At 36.5% G+C, this 20662-nt stretch overlaps 2 protein-coding genes across 6 annotated transcripts; one reads left to right on the top strand and one right to left on the bottom strand.

Annotated features, from left to right (window-relative positions):
• Positions 1 to 2834: 2834 nt before the first annotated feature.
• Positions 2835 to 8538, bottom strand: LOC581459. Of its 5 annotated transcripts, XM_030989352.1 has the most exons (5): positions 8442 to 8538; positions 7920 to 7952; positions 6085 to 6143; positions 4556 to 4845; positions 2835 to 3842 (listed from the first exon to the last, which is right to left on the bottom strand). In XM_030989352.1, the coding sequence occupies exons 3-5, from the start codon at positions 6123 to 6125 to the stop codon at positions 3004 to 3006; spliced, it is 1170 nt and encodes a 389-aa protein (XP_030845212.1). In that variant the 5' UTR covers positions 6126 to 6143; positions 7920 to 7952; positions 8442 to 8538; the 3' UTR covers positions 2835 to 3003. The 5 variants fall into 5 exon arrangements, with proteins under 5 accessions (XP_030845212.1, XP_800137.2, XP_030845213.1 ...); XM_795044.4 differs by lacking the exon at positions 7920 to 7952 and having other exon boundaries at positions 8442 to 8537; XM_030989353.1 differs by lacking the exon at positions 4556 to 4845 and having other exon boundaries at positions 8442 to 8536.
• A 4211-nt stretch (positions 8539 to 12749) lies between these two features.
• On the top strand, positions 12750 to 18818 carry LOC105443914 (growth hormone secretagogue receptor type 1-like). The gene is made up of 2 exons (XM_011677600.2): positions 12750 to 13454; positions 18690 to 18818. Exons 1-2 carry the CDS (start codon positions 12750 to 12752, stop codon positions 18816 to 18818), a joined length of 834 nt encoding a protein of 277 aa, XP_011675902.2.
• Positions 18819 to 20662: the final 1844 nt, after the last annotated feature.

Below are 20662 nucleotides of genomic sequence, written 5' to 3'. Positions count from 1 at the left end.
TATAATCGAAAGGATTCATTATTCTTGTTATTGGTATAACCATTCTTATCATTCCTGTGTTTTTTATCTTCATTATTTGTATTACTCTCATCATTATTGTTATAAGTACTAGCTTAATTATTTTCTTCATCACAATTATCATCAGGATCAATAGTAATTTCCTCATTGTCGTAATCTAACTTTTAAATGCTACTCGATAATTACGTATGTATTACCATTTAACAGTAGTAGTAATATTAGTCGAAGGGGAAGTAGTAGTATTCAAATTATGCAAGGTAACCCGCTTACTTTCTAGACTTCACTTGTCAGACACTATTGAGTGACTGACTGACCCCTTTTGTTCTTTGGTAATAAGAAACATAAAATGAGCTGTAAAGGGTTCATGAGCATTTGTCTACATCAATAATCCAAGTCTTGTGATTATGAATCTTTGCGCAGCACAAAACGTACGACCATTTGATACGAGGGTCTGAACATCAGACTATTACTTCAGTGATTGCAATCAATTCAATTTCAATTCAATTCAATTTATTTCGCAATATAAACATCAAAGTATCCAAGGTAACAGTCAATTTTAACTAAACTTACAAAGGTAATATGCAGGGCTTTCCAGGATGGTTGCGAAAACCTGTAAAGTGGGATCGCCCATTTACAGAAATACAAAATATTATAAGCACACAACAATAAATTAAGTAAAATAAGCAAAGTACAGAAAATCAATGAAGTCGATTCCACAACTAATAATCATTTTCTCTCACCCAAAGACTTTACAAGCCTTTAGTTTTTAAGGGAGCTTCTAAATTAGTATCATCTTTCAAATGCCGCTGGAATTTCAACTTTTCATTATATTGGACTGCAAATGGAACATAGTACCTTTAATAGTACAAGTTATACAACAATCACCTTTATTTGCGTTAAAAATGTGTAAAATATGTCGGAATTACAAAGTTGTAATCGTTATTGTTGTATTCCAATTAATAAAAATAGAAGAAAAGAATATGACGTATCCATGAATTCTTAATTCATATGTTATTAATATTTAGAAAGGCTCGATAGAAAATCAGCGGGACTTGTAGCAATCAATGCTTGTTTGAATAATTTTTCATGCGTTCAAGAACGTTATACAAAATAATTAGATATTACACAAAATGTATACACACATTTTCAGACATTAATAAATTACTATTTAACCCATAAAGAAAATAAACATCGGGAAATTAATATCTCATAATAAACATAAAGTGTGGACGCAGGAGACCGCAATCATATGCCGTCCAAACAAATTAAACTTGTAAATATTATAACATACCTCTATATGAAATGTGCGTACTTTTAAAATGAGTATAAGAAATACGTTTGTATTGCGAAAGAGTGGAATCATGTTTTTCCTTTTAAGCATGACAGTTGTAGGTAAATTCAGTTTAGATGGTGCCTTAAACCCAGATAAGATTTTATACCGGGTTAATAAATATGTAATATATAAAGTGTTAATTTATTCATAAGAAACAATACTTAGTTTCATTGATATGGTTTTAAAAAAAGATGTCATTTTAGTAAACTGATTTAAGTGTTTAACTTGTCGATACTATATTATCTTAGATTATTGCTGCTCTTATATTTCCTATCATCTTGATTTATTTCACGTCTTATTAATACACAAACACCGCTTTGATGTTAATCACCAAGATGTAATTAAAATGCAACTGTTGTGCAAACACCTCAGACTCAGCCCTGTATACATTTGTTATTTGTGATGAGTAGCTAGTTTATCTGGTCTTTTCAAAGCAAACGGGAGGCACGTTAATTATGTACGCATCCTTCTATACCCATCATCTTTTAAATACTTGAGCGTCAAGTAACGCCTGGCTGAAATGCTCCCAAGGGAGTTGGGATTGTGTACACAGTGTGTGCGGGCAAGTATTGAATCCAATGACCGGGGTAATAGTATATCTGTTAAGCGTAGAAGATCTGTATAAGTTACAAAATTACGAGCTTTTATTCTTCAAGTAAGTTTGAGTCATAACAATAAACCTGGTTATACAAGTGACAAGTATGCTCAAATATAGGTAGAAATAACATTACATTATGTAAAGCAGCAAAATTCTTACAAAGGAAACTGGGAGGCGTTTTCACTCGCGTGTCAATTGTCTGCGAATTTCAAAATTTCACATGTGTCCCACAAAAAGACAGTGCATGAGGAAAAAAAAATACAGAAGAAAACAAATCACCTTCTATACAGTTCTGCTCTACGGATTGCATCATATAATTCTGAAACTATGTAAACCAGTTTAGGTTGCTTGAAAGCATCGCAACTTTATATCAATCCCAAAGTAGAGTAACGAGTTTGGGGTTTGTAAGTTTACGAACACTTGCGATGATCTCACTGAGCGGCGAATGCTTGCAAACGTACGTAGCGAATTTGGAGTTTCGCCAGGGTTCGTAAAAGATTGCAAAAGGTTGCAAGAAAGTTCGCAAACAGTTTTCATTGTCGCAAACATTTTTTCTTGTCGCAAAGAAGTTTTGAGCATGTTCAAAATTTGTTTGCGATTTTATTTTTCCGCAAACAGTTGCAAGCGTTTGCAAAACCGTCGCAAGCCTTTGCAAACGATTGTAAGACGGTGTCGCTCTTTGTTTTCGCCAGTTCTCTTTGTTTCGCAAATGCAGCAAGTACGTTACCATATGGTTCCTTTATGAAATTGACCCATTGAGTACCAAGAATTAGCAAAAGGTCCCAAACGTTCACAAATAGTGGCAAAGGATTGGCAAATAGTTGCTAATCTTCGCAAAAACTGTCGCTAACATTTGCTTTCAGTCGCTAATAGTCGCGAATTGCCTTTCGCAAACACTTTCGCTAAAATGCTCTCAAATGTTGCTAATTGTCGCTAAACATCGCTAGAAGCCGCTATTTTTCGAAAAAAACATTCGTCAGAAAAGTTGGCAAATGCAAATTTGCAACGTTCGCAATTAAGCACTCGCAGATGAGTGAGATAGGACCGTACATTCTCAGTACTGTTTAAATACGAACATTGATTTAGCATCACACATCACCAGCTCGTTGGGGGAGAGACAGGCCAATTGAATCCAGTCACGGCGCTTCGTGACAGATTCCACATTTTCGGTGACGACCTCAACGTCATGACCTGAATACTTTCTGATCTTCACCATGCCATTTTTTGCTTTTATCGCGGCATAGATGCTGTCCTTTGAATCAACCGCAATGAACTGTCTGGCGTCTTTGACCCCTGGCATCCTGCTAACTATATCCCCGCCCTGGGTAAGAACACACACTGCATCTTCGGTGCCTCTCAGGGAATTCGTTATGGCAATATTTCCGGTGCGCATGACGGCAATGCTCCATGGGTCGACAGCCGTTTTGATCGTCTTCGTCAACGCACCGCTGATCGGTTTAACCACCTCGATTTGTTTGAACCCCCGCAAACCGAGGTAGATGTTGTCCTCTGCATCAACGCTCAGCGATCGGTGCGTACCAGACTGTCTCACGGTGTACAAAGGTTTTGCTACTGTGTGCTTCCCTCCCAGTGTACATGTATAGATCTTTACTGATTTGACATCGTCGTTGCAGATGACTAGGGTTCCGTCGCTCAACTGAGCAAGACTTCTGATTTTCAGTTGGTCTAGAATTCTTTCCCGTAAATCATTCTCGATATCAATGATGTCGATGCTACCAGATCTGTATCCGACAGCCACGCGCCGTCCAGGAAGTGCTATACATGCTTTCATCCACTCAGCTTTGTCGGTTGGAAGGGCGATTGTTTTATCCAAATGCCATTCACCAGTGTTCTCCTTTAAACCTATATCCTTGAATGTTGGGAGGACGTCCTCTGTTGACAAGAAGAAGCAAAACATTATTGCAAAGACTTTGGGAAAATCAACCTAGGGCAAATTTCAGTGACCTAAATCGAAGTGTGTGAATACTTCACTGACATGGGCGTGGGGCTCAACCGTTGAGCGTATCTTGAATATTTTGCACATTTTATTAATGTTTATTTTGTGTGTGTTTGTTTAGGTGGACGTTCAATATAGTGTGGGGGCGATATGCCGGCGGCGTCTCATTTTTTCGTACGCAGATTGAAACAGAAAAGTTCCTTTATCTTTTAAAAATATCTTACAGTTTTTAGGCGCGGGGCTAGGGTGCAATTAAAACCCTGAAAAGTGGAAAGAGCTATTTAATTCGTAACGGCTATCGAACCCCTGTTCGAAGAGAGGAGTAAAGTTCGTCCAAAATTTACCCTCGCAAATATCTCCCTCATTTGCCTTCAAAGCTCAGGGAAATTTCACAGCACATACAAAACGATTATATATTATTGTTGAAAAAAATTCATTCAGAAACTGTGTTTAAAATATAAGCACTTTTCCGTGTCAGAGATTGGTAAATCAGGGCGCGCTTGCGTACGAAATTTTTAAAGACATTGGCTACAGTAGCTGAAACGCTATACGGATTACCCCTACGTCGTAAACTTAGAAAATGAGGAATTTTTGGGTATACATCGAGCAAATGATTGAAATAATTATGGTCCAAATACGTACGTATTACCTTGTAGATAAACGGACTCTGACAAGTCCAAACGTTGCACGTGTTTTAAAGCGTGTGCTAATCTCTGCCTGATCAAAGACGGTTTCCCTGATTGATTCTTTCGCCATCGTATTAGCATTGTTGAAAGTGCGCCCTCAATGTTGTTTGGGTTGTCATGTTTAAAGTGGCTGAGTCTGGATTCTTCGAATCCTAGTCTTACTCCAAGTCTGAAAAAATCGTCAGGGTATAGTTTCGTAGCTAACTCTAACAATTCCAGTTCTGTGAGATTGGCTGCGTTGTGGTTTTGAGAGCTTTTGCAGAGAAATGAAATATTTAAGAGGTATCACATTGAATTCCAAAGTTAATCGCACGAATCAACTAATTATTGTGGCTAGATCGACTGGTGGGTAGAAAACGAATGGATTTCCTATGTTCCAATGCTGAAGAGTTCACTAGCCTTAAAGGTTTAATACGAAAGGTTTAGAGCACTCCCTTAACTTAATTCTCACCAGGTTTCATATCCTTGTTCTCCTTTTCAATTTTAAACTTGACATGAAGTTAAAAACATGGAAATGTGGTGTTTGGCAATATAGGTACATGTTTTGATCAAATTACCAATTTTTTGCCACATGATGAAGATATTTCTGGGGCGCAAGGGTGAATTTATTTAAGATGAGCCAATGTCATTGAACGAAGAAAAGTGGTCCAAATGATTAATTGTTGTTTCGATTTCCAATATCCCACATGCATTAAAGGCCCACTGCACTACTGGTAGCTACTTGCGCCCTCTATATAACAAACAATGCCTAATCGGTGACCATTGGTCCCCCATGATCCTCTTTTTCTTATGTTAACTGAGAGCTGAGTTGATGAGATAACCACCTGTCCAGTGACCTTGTAGAGCGGTTTAATCCCTCCTGTAAACTACGGCAGATAAGCTTTAAAGGTAAAGACCAGTATTGGAAACGCCCCAATTTCAAAAAATGAAATGGAAGCTCTCATTACCAATCATGTGAAAGAATATGTTTTGACTTATACATGATGATAAAACATTTGCCGGGAAACCGCCTACTAATTCATATATTTGGTAAATTTGTTTCTCTCATGGTCTGTGAGAGATATAGGGTAGTCCCATATACATCTTTCTGTGTATAGTGCTTGTAACTTTACAAAGAATGGGCCAAATTTCTTATAATTTTGATAATTCCAGAACCTTGCAGATGCTAGATGCTAGATGATCAACCTTTTCTGATCGATTCCACAACGTTTCTTTCACAATGCAATCGCATGACCATAACTGGTCTTTACCTTTAAATGAACCTCGTCGAAATATTTTACTGTTTTTAATCAATTTAATACAATCAGATGTACAAAAGAAAATGAGTTTTCGATACTGAATGTTAATATCAGAGGTCCCTTGCTTTCCTTTAAATATCCTAACATTTCATAACAATGTTTCGGTCTCGGTCGCAGCAAGTCACGGTATAAACCTTATCACTGATTCGAATTCATGAACCTTAACTGTGTATTATGATATCAAATATACTGACCTTGGCGTTGCTGAAGCCAGATCATTCATAAACGATGCCATGTTTTTTTAAAAATGTTTCTGGTTCAAGATAAAAGACAAACATGAATGAAAAAGAAAATTGTTATCCGTAGGCTCTATGCTTACAAATTCAAAATAAAAGTTCAGACATTGAGAATACATGCAAGACAGTATCTACAACAGAAAGTAACTAAAACCGGATATGTAGATAATGCGTTTACTGGGCAATGAGGAAAGCCTTGATTTCCGTGTACATATATTATGACGTGGAATCCTGAAGTCCAATGGGCTAAATGGCCATGAAACGAAAACAAGGAGAAAAGAGACTGTGAAAATTAATGGAGACAGAGCAGAGAGAGAGAAAGGGAGAAAGAAAGGGTGTATAAACAGAGAAAAATCAGACACACACACCCACACACACACACACACACACACACACATACATATATATATATATATATATATATATATATATATATGTAAGTGAAGTGAAAGGGAGATTCATACTTTTTATAGATAGAAAAGGAAGGAGAAGGAGAGAGAGAGAGAGAGAGAGAAAACAAAAAGAGGGGACACAACGAGATAGAGGGAAACTGAGAGCGAGACAGACAGGCAGAGGGAAAGACACACACACATCCATGCAGAGAGACATATAGAGAGAGAGAGAGAGAGAGAGAGAGAAAGGGAAAGGGGGGGGGGACAGGCCTCATTTCCAAGCCCCCCACCCCCAACCATTATAGTAATAAGGCTGCATTAATGGTTCTACTACTTTAGAACATTAGTCATATCCGACACTCGGTCTAAAATAAGGTATAACAAACATGACATTAGGCCAGGAAATATAGACCTCACACTCAGGGGCGGATCCACGTAGCGATTTTTCCGCCCCCCCCCCTAGCCCCCCCCCCCCCCCCAATGATAAAAAATAGGATATTCGCCGGCCGGCTGAGTCGACGACGCTAAATTTTGTATTAAGATTTGGCTCCCCCTCCCCCTTGTCGCCGGCTTGATCCTCTGCAGGCGCGGATCCACGGGGGGGGGGGGGGGGGGGGGGGGGCTGACGGGTCAACAACAGCAAAAAAATTGTTTTTAATTTTTTGTTTATTATTATTAAAAAAAAAAAAATTCTCACAAAGAAGGCCAAAAAACCAAAAAAATGGTCTTTCCCACCCCCCTCCCCCCGCTTATTTACCGGCTGGCTGAGTCGGGGTAAAATATTTCCTGAAAAATTGGACAAAAAAGTGCCTCCTACCCCCCCCCCCCCCCCCCCCCCCCCCCCCCCCCCCGCTTACTCACCGGTGGTTGAGTCGCAACTAATAGTTTCTCACGGATTGGGCCCCAACCCCCCTCTTCCCGCCGGCTGGATCCGCCACTGCTCACACTTACCTCCTGTGTTAACCTGATATTAAACAAAAACTTATGCCTAGCGTCTGGTTCGAAGTTTATTAGAACACGGGCCAAAATGTTTGCTAAGCCTTCTGATTCGGAACAATGCAAACAAAACGAGAAGTACATGTAGTATAACTACGGGTTTGGATGTACAAAAATGGAATATGCAACACATTGTGGTTTCAAAGTCGATCGTTCGAAATCGTATAGATGAGGCTTGGCGTTCAAACAACAATTCTTAATGGGTCGGCTTACCAGCAAAGGATTGGAAATGTTGCTACGGTAATGTTTTATTCCACTATTACAATTTATAACAAAACTAATTTTACGGTTAGACACGCTCGTCAGAGAGAAGAGAAATCATACTTTGTGCCAAGTAACAGAATGTCAAAGTACGTACCATCTCTCAAAAAGCACAAAAACATAACTAATTTGTGTATTTCTCACCTTAATTATGAAGCAGGTGTGTAAAGGCACTTGCTGAAGCATGTACAAAACATCAAGAGCGATTGGAAGGAAAGAGAAAGAGAGAGAGAGAGAGAGAGAGAGAGAGAGAGACATTGAACAGAAATAATCAGAATAATCCCACCCCCCCCAAAAAAAACTATTAACGGTGAAAAGGAAATGTACGAGCACTTCCTTATACTGTCAGCCTTGTTCAGGATGTCAATTTAATGGCTCGTATCACTAGGTCAAATTCAACATGTACATAAAGTACACATTCTAGTACAGGTTTATTGCATACTACACTCATTTCCCAAAATTAACGGTGAAGAGAAAATGTACGATCAATGCCTTATACAGTCACCCCTGTTCAGGATGTCAATTTAGTGGCTCAATTCAACATGTACATGAAGTAGAATAGTACGCGTATAACTTCACATTCTCCTACAGGTATCTTGTATACTGCACTCATTTTCAAGCTCAAAGTGACAAATACGTAAATAATTGATACTACAAATTACTTACTTTTAATCCTTCTGGAAAGTGTACTAGGAACACAGACTCTCCATTGCCGGAAAAAGATATTCATTCACTGAAATATCGACTCAGGTGGTCATGGGCATCGACGTTGGGGGCGCAATGACGTTCACGTGGAAGCTGAAGATCGACTGCTTGATAGCCATTTCATGAAATTGCATTTTGCAAAATGTTTACTAATCATTTGGTAGTAAAATGTAATTACACCATAATTCCCGCCAAAAACCCTCGCTCCCAGACACCATACACGCCTACTCCGGGGCGCGTCATTTTTTTTCTTGCGGCACAGATTAATTGGGGCTTTAAAAAAAAAAAGAGGTCTTGATTTAACCCTAACCCTAACCCTAACCCTAACCCTAACCCTGACCCTAACCCTAAACTTTCCCACAGGCTCAACACGCACCTATAACTCCAATCTGTGCCGCCGAAAAACATAACGCCTCCGGGGCCCTTTATCATAAAACTTGTTATCAATAACAATAATTGTTATAAGGGCTACTGAAATCCTTAGCTTTTGTTTCATTGAAACAGCAGTTTCTTTAATCATTTTTCTTGATCTGTTTTTTAAATGTTGTTTGTAACTTGAAGACACCGTAACATGAGTTTTTTTTGCAGACACATTACGTTCCAGAGAAAGTCAAAGTACGAGTATTCCGGTGGGACGGAAAGTCCCCAAATTTGTCCTTTTACGTAGAGTTTACCGCCGCCCATAGAGTAAGTTTAAATCATGAAATACTCAATACTTGTTTAATGAAGGATAAAGATGTGTAGATTAATTCAATGTTGAGATATAAACTGTGCAAGATTTTGTGTCAACGTGTCAGATTAATTTGGTATGTGCGTACAGTTTCAAATAGGGCATTGTGCGCACTGTTAAGACTTTACGTCTATCGGTCAAGTGAAAGTTGTTGTTTATTTCGAAAAGCCGTAAATTCAGTGGAAATTGTAATTTAACGCAGAGACACAAAGTATTGCGCAGATATAGTTAGAAGTGAGTGTAAATGGAGTGAGATATTTGATTATAGCTTATTTACATAAAAATGATGAAAACCAAGATTGGTTTTAAGAGTAAGAGTTAATTTCACCAGGCCATGCATGAAATCTGGCTTGCAAAAAGTAGGTCACTGCTATTAGGGTCATTCACAAAGTGAAGTGTCTAGGACCTGATATTTAGTTTGTAAAAATACTGCATGCATATTGAACTTTGGTTGCTCATATGAACAAAGAATTTGGTTTATTTGGAGAAAGTAAACATGTACGTATAACAGGCAATTTATGCAAGTGTATGAATTAAAAGGTTTAGTCTTGGCAAATTAAAGAATGCCATGCTATTTGTATAAATTCATAAAAGAAAACACTTAATGAATGCGCATAAATTGTATGCAAATTTCTAAAGAATAATTTGGTCATTTGGTTGTATCAAAAGGAAAGGAGATTTACAAGTTTGATAAATTCTCATTTTGGCTGAGTTTGAAAATCAGCAACAGTTATTTAGCAAGGTGGATTGAATGCAAAGGAAGTCATGTTTGCTTCTGCGCATAATTATTTAGGTCAGTTGTGAAAGTCACTTTGACAGGTGTATGTGACAAGCTATTGGATTAAGGCGTTGCATGTATATGCACATGCTTGTGCTCTGATCATCATGGAGTTAATTTTTGGTTGAGATTTTTGGCAAGACATACAGTGAACCATTCAATGAAATATCTTGTGTGTAACTCTATGACTGAATATCTGAATGCTAACACCGGATTTTCTATCTGTATCTTCTTTTTGATTACAGATTGAATAAAACAGTTATGCAATTTACAAGCGGCGTCCGGTCTCATTTATCGAATGATCCAGCTTTCATTGGCTAGGAGTAGATTTGTCATAGATATATGTTGCAGTTGTTATTGATAACACGTTTTATGAAAACTCCGTTCACGTACGTACACCCTACACCTACACATCTACATATGCACATCTTACACGCACACTTTTGTTAACAAACTCCTTTCGCTACTTTCATTGCACTACAAACCACGCCCATCCATTTTATTACCTTTCGCTTGCACTCTCTATTTAATTCTATGTCTCTGCCACGTCAATGTATTTAGTCCAAAATCTGGACAGTGTTATTTTACAATTTCGCGATCTCTCGATCCCATCCCCTACATGGCGTGAGCCGAAGATGGCGTGATCCACGAATACGGCGTCAAATTTTGAGGATCACGCAAAATCTTCGGGTTGCAGAAAGTAGAGGAAGATCGTATTACGTTGGTGGAGATTGTTCATCAATCAAATCGTCCAAATTCTAGACTACGTCATGTCTGCTTTTCACTTTTGTATGAATAATTCTCTCTCTTTCTCTCTCTTTCTCCTCCTGCTCATCATTCTCTCCCCAGTTTTCATGTTTTTTTTTCTCTCCCCGTAACAACTCTCAGTATCACGAAGGATTGTCTCGATCTGACGTGTTTCGACCAGGTTGTGTCCTTGTCCCCCTTTCTCTTTTCTCTCTCTTTCTCTCTCTCTCTGAGCAAGAAATGTTAATGACAAAAATATTCAGAATCGTGCTACTTATTTCGAAGTTCTAATTTTTATTTAATGGCCTGTATTTTTTTTTTCAATCACATGAAGCCTCGCTACATGTATTAAACACTTTAGTCCAAATGTAGGGAAAAAATAACTTCTTTCTGTTAACACCTTTCGTAAAAGAGAAACTCTCATAAAGCCTTTGAGTCCGCGATACTCTGAATCAACGTTTAATAATTTTTAAACGAATACTAAAATAATGAAAATTCACCATTCCCTATCGTCCAATAAGCAATCATTTAAACATTATCATAAGACTATTTTCTTGGATTGTCACAAGTTAATCAGACGAATATCTAGCAATGAAATGTGATGTTAAGATAACTGTTTTACAACCTCATCTTTCATGAGACCTCATGAATCATGTTTAATAAAAAAATCATTACAATTTAAATAAAAATGAACATGTAGGCCTATACTCTATCCATATATTCACTTTAAATGTGTAAAGAGATTCTATTCTATTACAATATGTTAATAAACTAAAATGAAAGAATTACACAAATGTATCATAACAGACATTCAAGTCTTTTAAAGTCGAGTATCTATCAAGTTCATCGACGAGCTAAAGTAACTTATTCCCAAATCAAATAAACCAAGTCTACGAACTACCTCACATTTAAAAGAATACATTATTATGATTTCAACCTTGCTCTAAAAAAATAGACTCGTGCTTTATCAACCCTAGAAAACAGATATGGAAGAAGAGGTAACAAAGAGAAAGAAAAGAAGGATGCATACCATTTTTTACCTCCACACTTGACTCACATCCCCCCAAAAGAAAACATGTCTACGAACATCCTCAAATGTCAAAAGACATTATGATGATTTCAACCTTGCTTTTGTAACTAGCTTAACTCATGTTTTATGAACCCTCGAAAACAGGAATGAAAAAGAGGTAACAAAGGGGAAAGCCTCCTAGAAAAGAGGGATGAATATATTTCCTTTACTTTTCAACGCCAAGGTCTTTCTTTTGTGGCCCTTTGAACACGCAACCATACAACTTAGCCATTAACATACCCCTAACGTAATTTGTGTCTTAAGAGCGAGACGTAATTTTTTTATGTGACGTTCAGGTAGGACAAAATCAGCATCGAATATTTCAGAAATGGGGTGAGTTCATTCGTTGCAGACAAATCAAAAGCCATCACTAGTATATAAAGGTTTCATGGCAGGGAGCGAATTCATGTTATTTCTGCAGAATGTTATTTCTGCAGACATTTACTTTTGAATTCGGTATAAATTCATTTGGAATTTAAAATATTCAAAGCCTGCCAGAGTTTCGGATACACAGAGAAAACATTGCCTGTCGGTGTACCCTAGAATATAGCGTGTTGGTTAATTTACTCAAGTTTCGTGATTACAAAAATGCGATTTTCTAAGTCATAATTCTGGAACTACTCAAACGATTAACTGCAGGTCAAGATGGAATACTTTACCCTTTTAAATCAGACAAAATTTCTACTATACGATTATCCTGGAAAGAAAATTTTCTACTTCAGCTTCTGCCTCCCCATGATTATTATCCTTTGGATTGGTAACTCAATTGTCATAGCAACGGTTTTTACGAACAACAGTTTAAAGAAGCCGACTTATTTCATTCTTACAAGCCTGGCTGTAACTGATCTTCTAACTAGCATTATCGCGATACCATTGGAGATTTATCGTCGGACAAATGTGAACGATATAACCTGCTCGGCGAGGTGGGAAGTCTATTTATTGGGAATGACATATATTTGTGGATTTGACTCGATGCTACACATTGTAATGGTTACGTTTGATCGATACATCGCCATAGTAAAACCGCTCCGGTATATCGCATTGGTTACGCAGAAACGCATAGCAATCGTAGTGCTGGTAGGATGGATACTATCTATCGCATCGGTTATAGGTCAGGTCGTACTCTACCATAACAAAGAAACGTTTCCGTCGGTTAACTGTCTAGGGATTCGATACCGTCCGGATCTTTACACGGTTCTGTTTGATATCTTCATATTCATAACTACTACAACATCCGGTATCGCCATGGTCATCTTAAACGCAATCATCCTGCGCACCGCTATTAGGCAACTTCGACGGATCGCCAACGTTGAACACGCTTTACACAACGCAAACGGCGTGTCAGAAAGCCGTGAGGAAGCAGCGAGAAAGATGAAAGCGTGTAAAGTAATCATTTGCGTCGTGACCGCTTTCATCATTTGCCACACACCCATCGGCGTCATGCACCTGTGCTTTGCCGTTTCTGATAGCGTCGTTCTGAACAGCGCTTTGAACGAAATCTCGTTTGTTCTTTATCTAATCAGTTCCGCGGTTAACCCGTTGATTTACTGCCGGGTTGACCGCGTATTCAGGGAATGCGCATGGCGCATGCTCAGTTCAGTCGTGAACAGATTTTCTAGGGGGGAGAACAACCCGACTTCAAATGGTGAGGTAAGCCTCACCTAGAAGACATCATTGAAGAAACCTGCCCGTGTTACGTGTTAACGTTCTTGTATGAATTTCATTCGATTGCGTCGGAAAATGCAACAGCACCTTCTCATTGTGAAACTACCCAAGATGGCGTTATCAACGAACTCATATAAACGCTCACCATCCCAGCCTAATTGACCATTGTTTCACCTTTCCCCATTACTCAACCTTCTCTTTAAATATAAACATGCCATTGCATTTATTGATTGTTTCCACGGTGAAGTATCGCGAAAGTATATAAATTTAGATGTAAATAAAACCCAATTGCGCACTAAACCGGTATTGTACTTTTTTCTTTAAAAAAAAAAATCCTTTTTTAAAAGCAAAGATGATATGATATATATTATGATATACATACAGAATAACAAAACAATAAAACAGAAATAGAAAAAAAATAATGAAAACAGAATATAAAAAAGACTTACTATCCAAAACCAAATAGGATTCTCAGAGTCAGGTACAGACATGACAAATACACAACACAATTTGGGATTCATGAGTTTTCATTGAAGCAATATTATCATTCTATTATTCAGTTTTAGACAAGCAAAATAAACGCATACGGGCAGTTCAGTCATCTATGTGTCAACGTTGTTACTCTAGCTCTGTCTTGATCTATGAAGCAAATATAAGAGCATACACTTAAAACCCACCGCACTCTACACGTTCCGATTGAATCCGATTTAATAACAATTCGCAATTTAGCGTTTGATATAAATTTCCAGACTTCTAAAATCTCAGTGAATAATGATTATTCATAGAACATTTTACAGAGATTTCAAGCATTTTTGAGGAAGGAGTCCCAAAATCGGCTTAGAATCGTATTGACGTCATAAAAAGTATTTCAATAGTTTAAATTTATATATGTTATTCTAATATGATTGCAATCCATCGCAAATTGGATTGCAGAAAGATCGTATAATATGCGTTGGGCTAAGCTAGTCTAGATATTGCAAATAGGACCATTGATGTTAAAGTTTGTAAAAAGTACGTCTTTGAACATCGGCTGTAGATACATTAGCCATCTATTCTTTAATAATAATAATACTTATGATAAATGTAACAATAATAATATTGATAATAATAATTATAAATATGATAATAAAAATGTTTCATATTAACTATGCGCTGTAATGGAAATGGAAAGAAGAGAATAGAAAACAGAAAGATCCTCTTTCTTCCTTAAGTCATACGTTAACATTGGAAATTGTTTCTCATCTTTATATCGTCATTGTTGGTCAAGCAGTTTTTGAGCGTCAAGTATAAACGCCTGGCTGATATGCTTCCTAGGGAGCGGAGATTGTGCACAGTGAGTGCGGGCAAGCACTGAACCCAATGACCGGGGTAATAGTATATTTGTAAAGCGCTTATAGACATTGTATTAAGCGCTATATAAAAGCTAAATATTAAATATTATTGTTGAATCTTATTAACAGTGCATTCCCAAAAGACCTTAGTTTAGCTCTTATTTTAACGCTGGTAATATATGTACAAGCCTTTATGGAGCTTTCTTACATACGAACGGGGCCGTAACTGAACTACAGAAAACGTCGTTCCAGGGTTTGTCTGCGTCATTAGCGGCACTCTGGCGCCAGAAGGCGACACAGTCCTCGTTTCCTCCATTGTTGTCTGGCTGCGTGGGCTCCCAGGAAGTATAGTCTTCCGGTGTTCCGTCAGTCCAGGTAAACGGATCCAAAGCTTCATGTTGGTAGTATCCGATCCACAGTAACTGACCGAGATATTCTTCCTGCAAAATTTAACAGCAGGTGTCTCAAATTGAAGTTCTTCATCCATTTTGTCTATCAGTCGTCTCAAATATCCAACGGATGTTTTTTGTTTTGATTATCCCCCATTAAAAAATAAAACAAATAAAAAAAATGTTTTACTATCCACACTCCCGAACATAATAAGTGTTCGGTTCCTTTAAGAATAACAGTATGTTCAAAAGAACTGATGTGGCTATCCTGTTAAAAGAATATCGAATAATGAAGAAAAACCACAGGTGAAAATAATTGAGGCTCGTTCAAAAATGACGCGGTTAAGCGCTTGTAAATGAATGGCAACATCACGCAACAAAGGTCTTTAAATACGCATAATCACATAGCTCTGTGTTATAGCATACGAAAATGTGACGTATTATTTTAAAAGATGATGAAGCGGATCCTTATCAAATGATTGGTTGAGAGCGCGTTCACGTGACCAGGCATTTATTTTGCTAAACACGTAATTTTACTAATCACCGGTCATTGCTAAATGCTTATGACCGGTGATTAGTAAAATCATGTTATAAAACAAAAAATACACATCATTTTGTTCGGGCATTACTAAAAAATACCCACACTCGGTACCTTCGAAACAGTCCAAACACCGTCGGCTATCGCCTCGGGCGTGCTAGACTGTTCCAAAGGTACCTTGTGTGGGTAATTCTTACTAATGCCCTCACTGATGTGTATCTCGAAATGCATTTCTATGTCTAAATATTGGTATATGTCTGTTCGACTAAAAGGGATGTAATATGTGGTGTTCCTCAATGATCAGTTCTAGGGGCCCTTTTGTTTTTAATTTATATAAATGATATTAAACAATCTTCAAATGTATTAAATTTTACACTCTTTGCAGATGATACTTCAGTTATTACATCACACAGTAGTGTATTTACTTTAGTTGATATTATGAATAATGAATTGATAAAATTGGATAATTGGTTTAAATGTAATAAATTATTTCTCAATTATGATAAAACAAATTATGTAATATTTCATTCTCGAAATCGGAAGATCCCTAGTGATTTATTGCCTATACAAATTGATGTAAATATTATAAAAAGGAAAGAATGTGTTCAGTTTCTTGGTATTATGATTGATGAATCACTTAGTTGGAAATCTCATATTGATTGCATTTCGTTGAAATTATCTCGAAGTATTGGAGTTTTGTCAAAGCTAAAGCATGTTTTACCATCAAATATTTTGCTAATGTTGTATAATAGTATGATTTTTCCACATGTAAATTATTGTTATATTATTTGGGGAAATACTTATGCATCATAATTATATGGCTAAGATTTATTTGTTACAGAAACGAGCCGTGCGTATTATTACAAAATCTGATTATTTAGCCCCATCACGGCCACTTTTTGTTAAAACACACGGAGTCCCAATTTTTGAATTGATTCAATTTAATACTCGCATATTTATGTTCAGATTTCAAAATCGCCTATTGCCAGAAATTCCTTATATAAACTTTGTTATTAATAGTGATATTCACTCGTATTCTACTCGTCAGAAGAACGATTTACATTTATTTAAAGTTCGTACGACAAATGCACAAAATTCTTTCTATTTAAATGGCATTAAGGAATGGAATAATTTGAGTAATGATATTAAGGAAAGTACAACTCTATCTCGATTTAAAGTACGATGTACACAGTTATTATTTAATGATTTATGTAAACAAGTTTGAGCAGAGGAGGATATTTTGAATGTATGTGTGTATGTATATGTGTGAGCATGCATGTGTGTTTGTATCATGTTATTTTAAAGTTTTTAAACTGTATAATTTATGTGTAGTTTGTTTTTCTTTTTAAGGCCCCACCACAAGCAATTTGCTTCTAAGGGTGTCCTTTACCGTATTATGTTTACTATGTTACTTTTTTATTTTTAAATTTTTTATGGTTAAATAAATAAACTGAAACTGATATATATATATATATATGAGAACTTTTTTTGCGGATACAAAAAAAATCATATTATTTGTTTGGTCTGCACTCACCTCAGTCAACCACAGGTTGTAGACGAATGCATTCTCAGCCTCACTGTGTATTGAAACCAAGTCCGCTGTTCCATTTTCTACCGTCCGGCAGACTTTTAAGGCGCTTTTAAAGTTGACTGGGTCCCGAAAATAGCCGTAGCAACTGCCTTCAAAATAGAACCAGGATTGAGCGCAAGAGCCCGCGCTCGGTGTTGTCATCGCAGCATCATCATCTTCTTCTAATGACAGAAGAATAGGTTAATAGAATTAAAACATTTAACATCGGCATATCGGGGGTTTGTGCTTTCGGCTGTAGTTAAACAGTGTTTCTTACTTCTTTTTTTTTTAAATTTCGTGTTGGTAAATAGTGAGTTGAAATGTTTTTTTTTTAAAACAAATTTGTATAATTGATACCTTGAAATTACAATAAACATGCTAATGCTTCATACTGACAGCTACGTACATGTTAATATTATTATTGTTGATGATAATGATAATGAAGATGATGATAATAATGAAAACATTAATAATAATAATGATGATATTAATAACAATAATAATTATGCTAATAATACCCATGTTAATGACGATATAAATAGTAATGGCAGAAGTAGGATGACTAAATCATAATAATAACATGAATAATATAAATATGTATATGAATATTATACATACTTATCAACTGAATTACTGGTATTAACACTGTTTGTAAATTTGTGTTTTTTTCGTAACTCAACAATGAAAGGTTGACTGGTTGAATTAGGATCTGTGTTGAATACTTTCGGATGTACGCTTTAATATGGCACATAGGCCTGTGCTTGTAGAGATTTGTCTGTATCATATTTTAAATACGCAGATAATTTGACACTATTAGAATGTAGAACAAGTACATAAACATCCCAATCAAAAGGCATATATAAATTGCTCGAATCATGGACTTTATAAAATAAAATGAAATTAAATGTATTAAAATGTTCCTCGATGTCATTTTCATTTTCTGACCAAACTATACAACAACCTATGTTATATATTGATAATACACCTTTACCTTAGGTAAATACGGTTAAGATTCCTGGTGTCACAATTCAAATGACCTTAAAGGTATAGACCAGTTCTGGTGATGCGATTGCATTATGAAAGAAACGTTGTGGAATTGATCATAAAAGATTGATCATCTAGCATATAAGTATTGCTGTGTACTGCAAGGTTCTGGAATCATCAAAATGATAAGAAATTTGGCCCAGTCTTGGTAAAGTTACAAGTACTTGTACGCAGAAAGATGTATATGGGACTACGCGATATCTATCTAGTTCGGATAGATATAATAATTCACCAAATATATCAATTAGTAGGAGGTTTCCCGGCAAAATTTGTATCATCACGTATATTCTTTCACATGATTGGTAATGCGAGCTTCCATTTCCTTTTTTTGAGAGAGAGGCGTTTCCAAAACTGGTCTATACCTTAAAGTGGAATACTCATGTAACTGAAATTATGAATAAGATCAATAGAAAGTTCTTCATGCTGTGTAGAATAAAAACTTACAACCTACCTGATTGTGAACTGTTAACCGAATAGGTCATACTTTTGGAGTTCTTTGCCACGGTACGTCCTTTTGCTTTAAGTTTGGCTATCAGACAGGTTAATGATATAGAAAGTATACATAATAAGAGCATGTAGAATTATTTGTGGATAAACGTACAGTTCATATGACATGGCAGTAGCAAGACTAGAACTGCCATCTCTTTTGACTCGTAGAGAAAAACTGACTAAACATATTGCTGTTTCATTATACAAATTATTTTGTGTCCATCGTGGTTACCTCCAAAGAAAACCAACAAATTAAATTTACGAAATGTCTAAAATATAAAGGATTCATTTGCAGAACAAAGAGATTCCAATAGAGTGCCCTTCCTAATTTCACACTTTTACTCAGTGGTGTTACTGTCAAGTCACCATCAAGCCACTGCATTTTTGTAATGTTTATACGTTTATATATATATATATATATATATAAATACATATATCTACAATCATAAGTCCATTTGTTAGTATAATACGACGCAATAAATGATAAAAAAGAGAAGACTCATGCTTTAAATCCAACGGTCTTTATTCGGTCATAAATTATCGACGTAGATATGACGTAATGTACTTCGAAAATTAGTTCTAGGGTCATTTGAATTGTGACACCAGGAATCTTAACCGTATTTACCAAAGATAAAGGTGTATTATCAATACATAACATAGTAGGGACTTTTAGATTTGCGTGGACTGATACGTGTGACGTCCATTCAAGGCAGTGAATTAAAAGGACGTCGATCGTAGCAATCCCCATTGTCTTCGTGCGAATCTAAAAGTCCCTAATAAAAGCTGTTGGATAACATGAATCTTCTCTTCTTTATCGCACACACATATTATATAAATATATATAACCCTGCATGTTGTATTAACAGGACATCTACAGTGCGTCCCAGAAAAAACGAAACCGAGAAGTATCGATGTTCTATCATAACTTAATCACAACTATAATTAATGAATGATACATATTTGGAAAGCTTAGAGTCTCCTCTTTCATGTGATGCTACTCAGATGATGCATATTTCATGCATGAGTGATTAAAAGTAATTTGAAGGAAGTAAACCAAAAAGACATTTGGCGGGTGGTATCTGAATTTCGAAGAAAAATTTACATTTCTAAAAAGTTGAGTTTCTGCCCTTTCATAATGCACCTCAATCAGGAAAAATGAGCGAGGAATGACAAAGTTCTGTTTGTTTAAAGTAGTGCTTGCATTTCCATAATTTTATTAAACAATTTGTTTTCACTGGCTGCCCGCCGTATCAATAAACGAAATTAACAAAAGACTTAACTCCGTTTCGTTGACAATCAGCCGTAGACGAGAGTCTTCATGCATGGCTGATTGTCAACGAAACGGAGTTAAGTCTTTTGTCAAATCTGCTTTTTGCTACGGCAGGCACCCAGTGAAAACGAATTCGTTTGTTAAAATTATGAAAATGTAAGGGCTACTTTAAACAAACAGAACTTTGTTATTCCTCGCTCATTTTTCCTGATTGAGGTGTCATATGAAGGGGCAGAAACTCAACTTTTTAGAAATGTGAATTTTTCTTCGAAATTAAGATACCGCCCGCCAAATGTCTTTTTGGTTTCCTTCCTTCAAATTGCTTTTAATCGCTCATGCGTGAAATATGCATCATCTGAGAAGCATCAACTGAAAGAGGAGACTCTAAGCTTTTCAAATATGTGTCATTCATTAATTATGGTTGTGATTAAGTTATGATAAAACATCGATACTTCTCGGTTTCGTTTTTTCTAGGACGCACTGTATATATATACAACAAAACGGAATATATACTACGTACCAGGAATAAAACAGACAAAAATCGTCGATACTTTGTCCAATC

This window comes from Strongylocentrotus purpuratus, unplaced genomic scaffold (assembly GCF_000002235.5).
Source record: "Strongylocentrotus purpuratus isolate Spur 01 unplaced genomic scaffold, Spur_5.0 spur5_scaffold_18, whole genome shotgun sequence".
In the NCBI taxonomy this organism is placed as follows: domain Eukaryota; kingdom Metazoa; phylum Echinodermata; class Echinoidea; order Camarodonta; family Strongylocentrotidae; genus Strongylocentrotus; species Strongylocentrotus purpuratus.
Note: the sequence above shows the minus strand (reverse complement) of the source record. Positions and strands in the feature narration are given on the sequence as shown.

Coding starts and splice junctions, on each gene's coding strand:
- LOC105443914 (XM_011677600.2), top strand. CDS start 12,750: ATGACATATATTTGTGGATTTGACTCGATGCTACACATTGTAATGGTT. Junction 13,455..18,689: donor ACCCGACTTCAAATGGTGAG/GTAAGCCTCACC, acceptor GAGGCGTTTCCA/AAACTGGTCTATACCTTAAA.
- LOC581459 (XM_030989352.1), bottom strand. CDS start 6,125: ATGGCATCGTTTATGAATGATCTGGCTTCAGCAACGCCAAG. Junction 4,846..6,084: donor CTGGCTTCAGCAACGCCAAG/GTCAGTATATTT, acceptor TCTCTGCAAAAG/CTCTCAAAACCACAACGCAG. Junction 3,843..4,555: donor AGAGTCCGTTTATCTACAAG/GTAATACGTACG, acceptor TCTTGTCAACAG/AGGACGTCCTCCCAACATTC.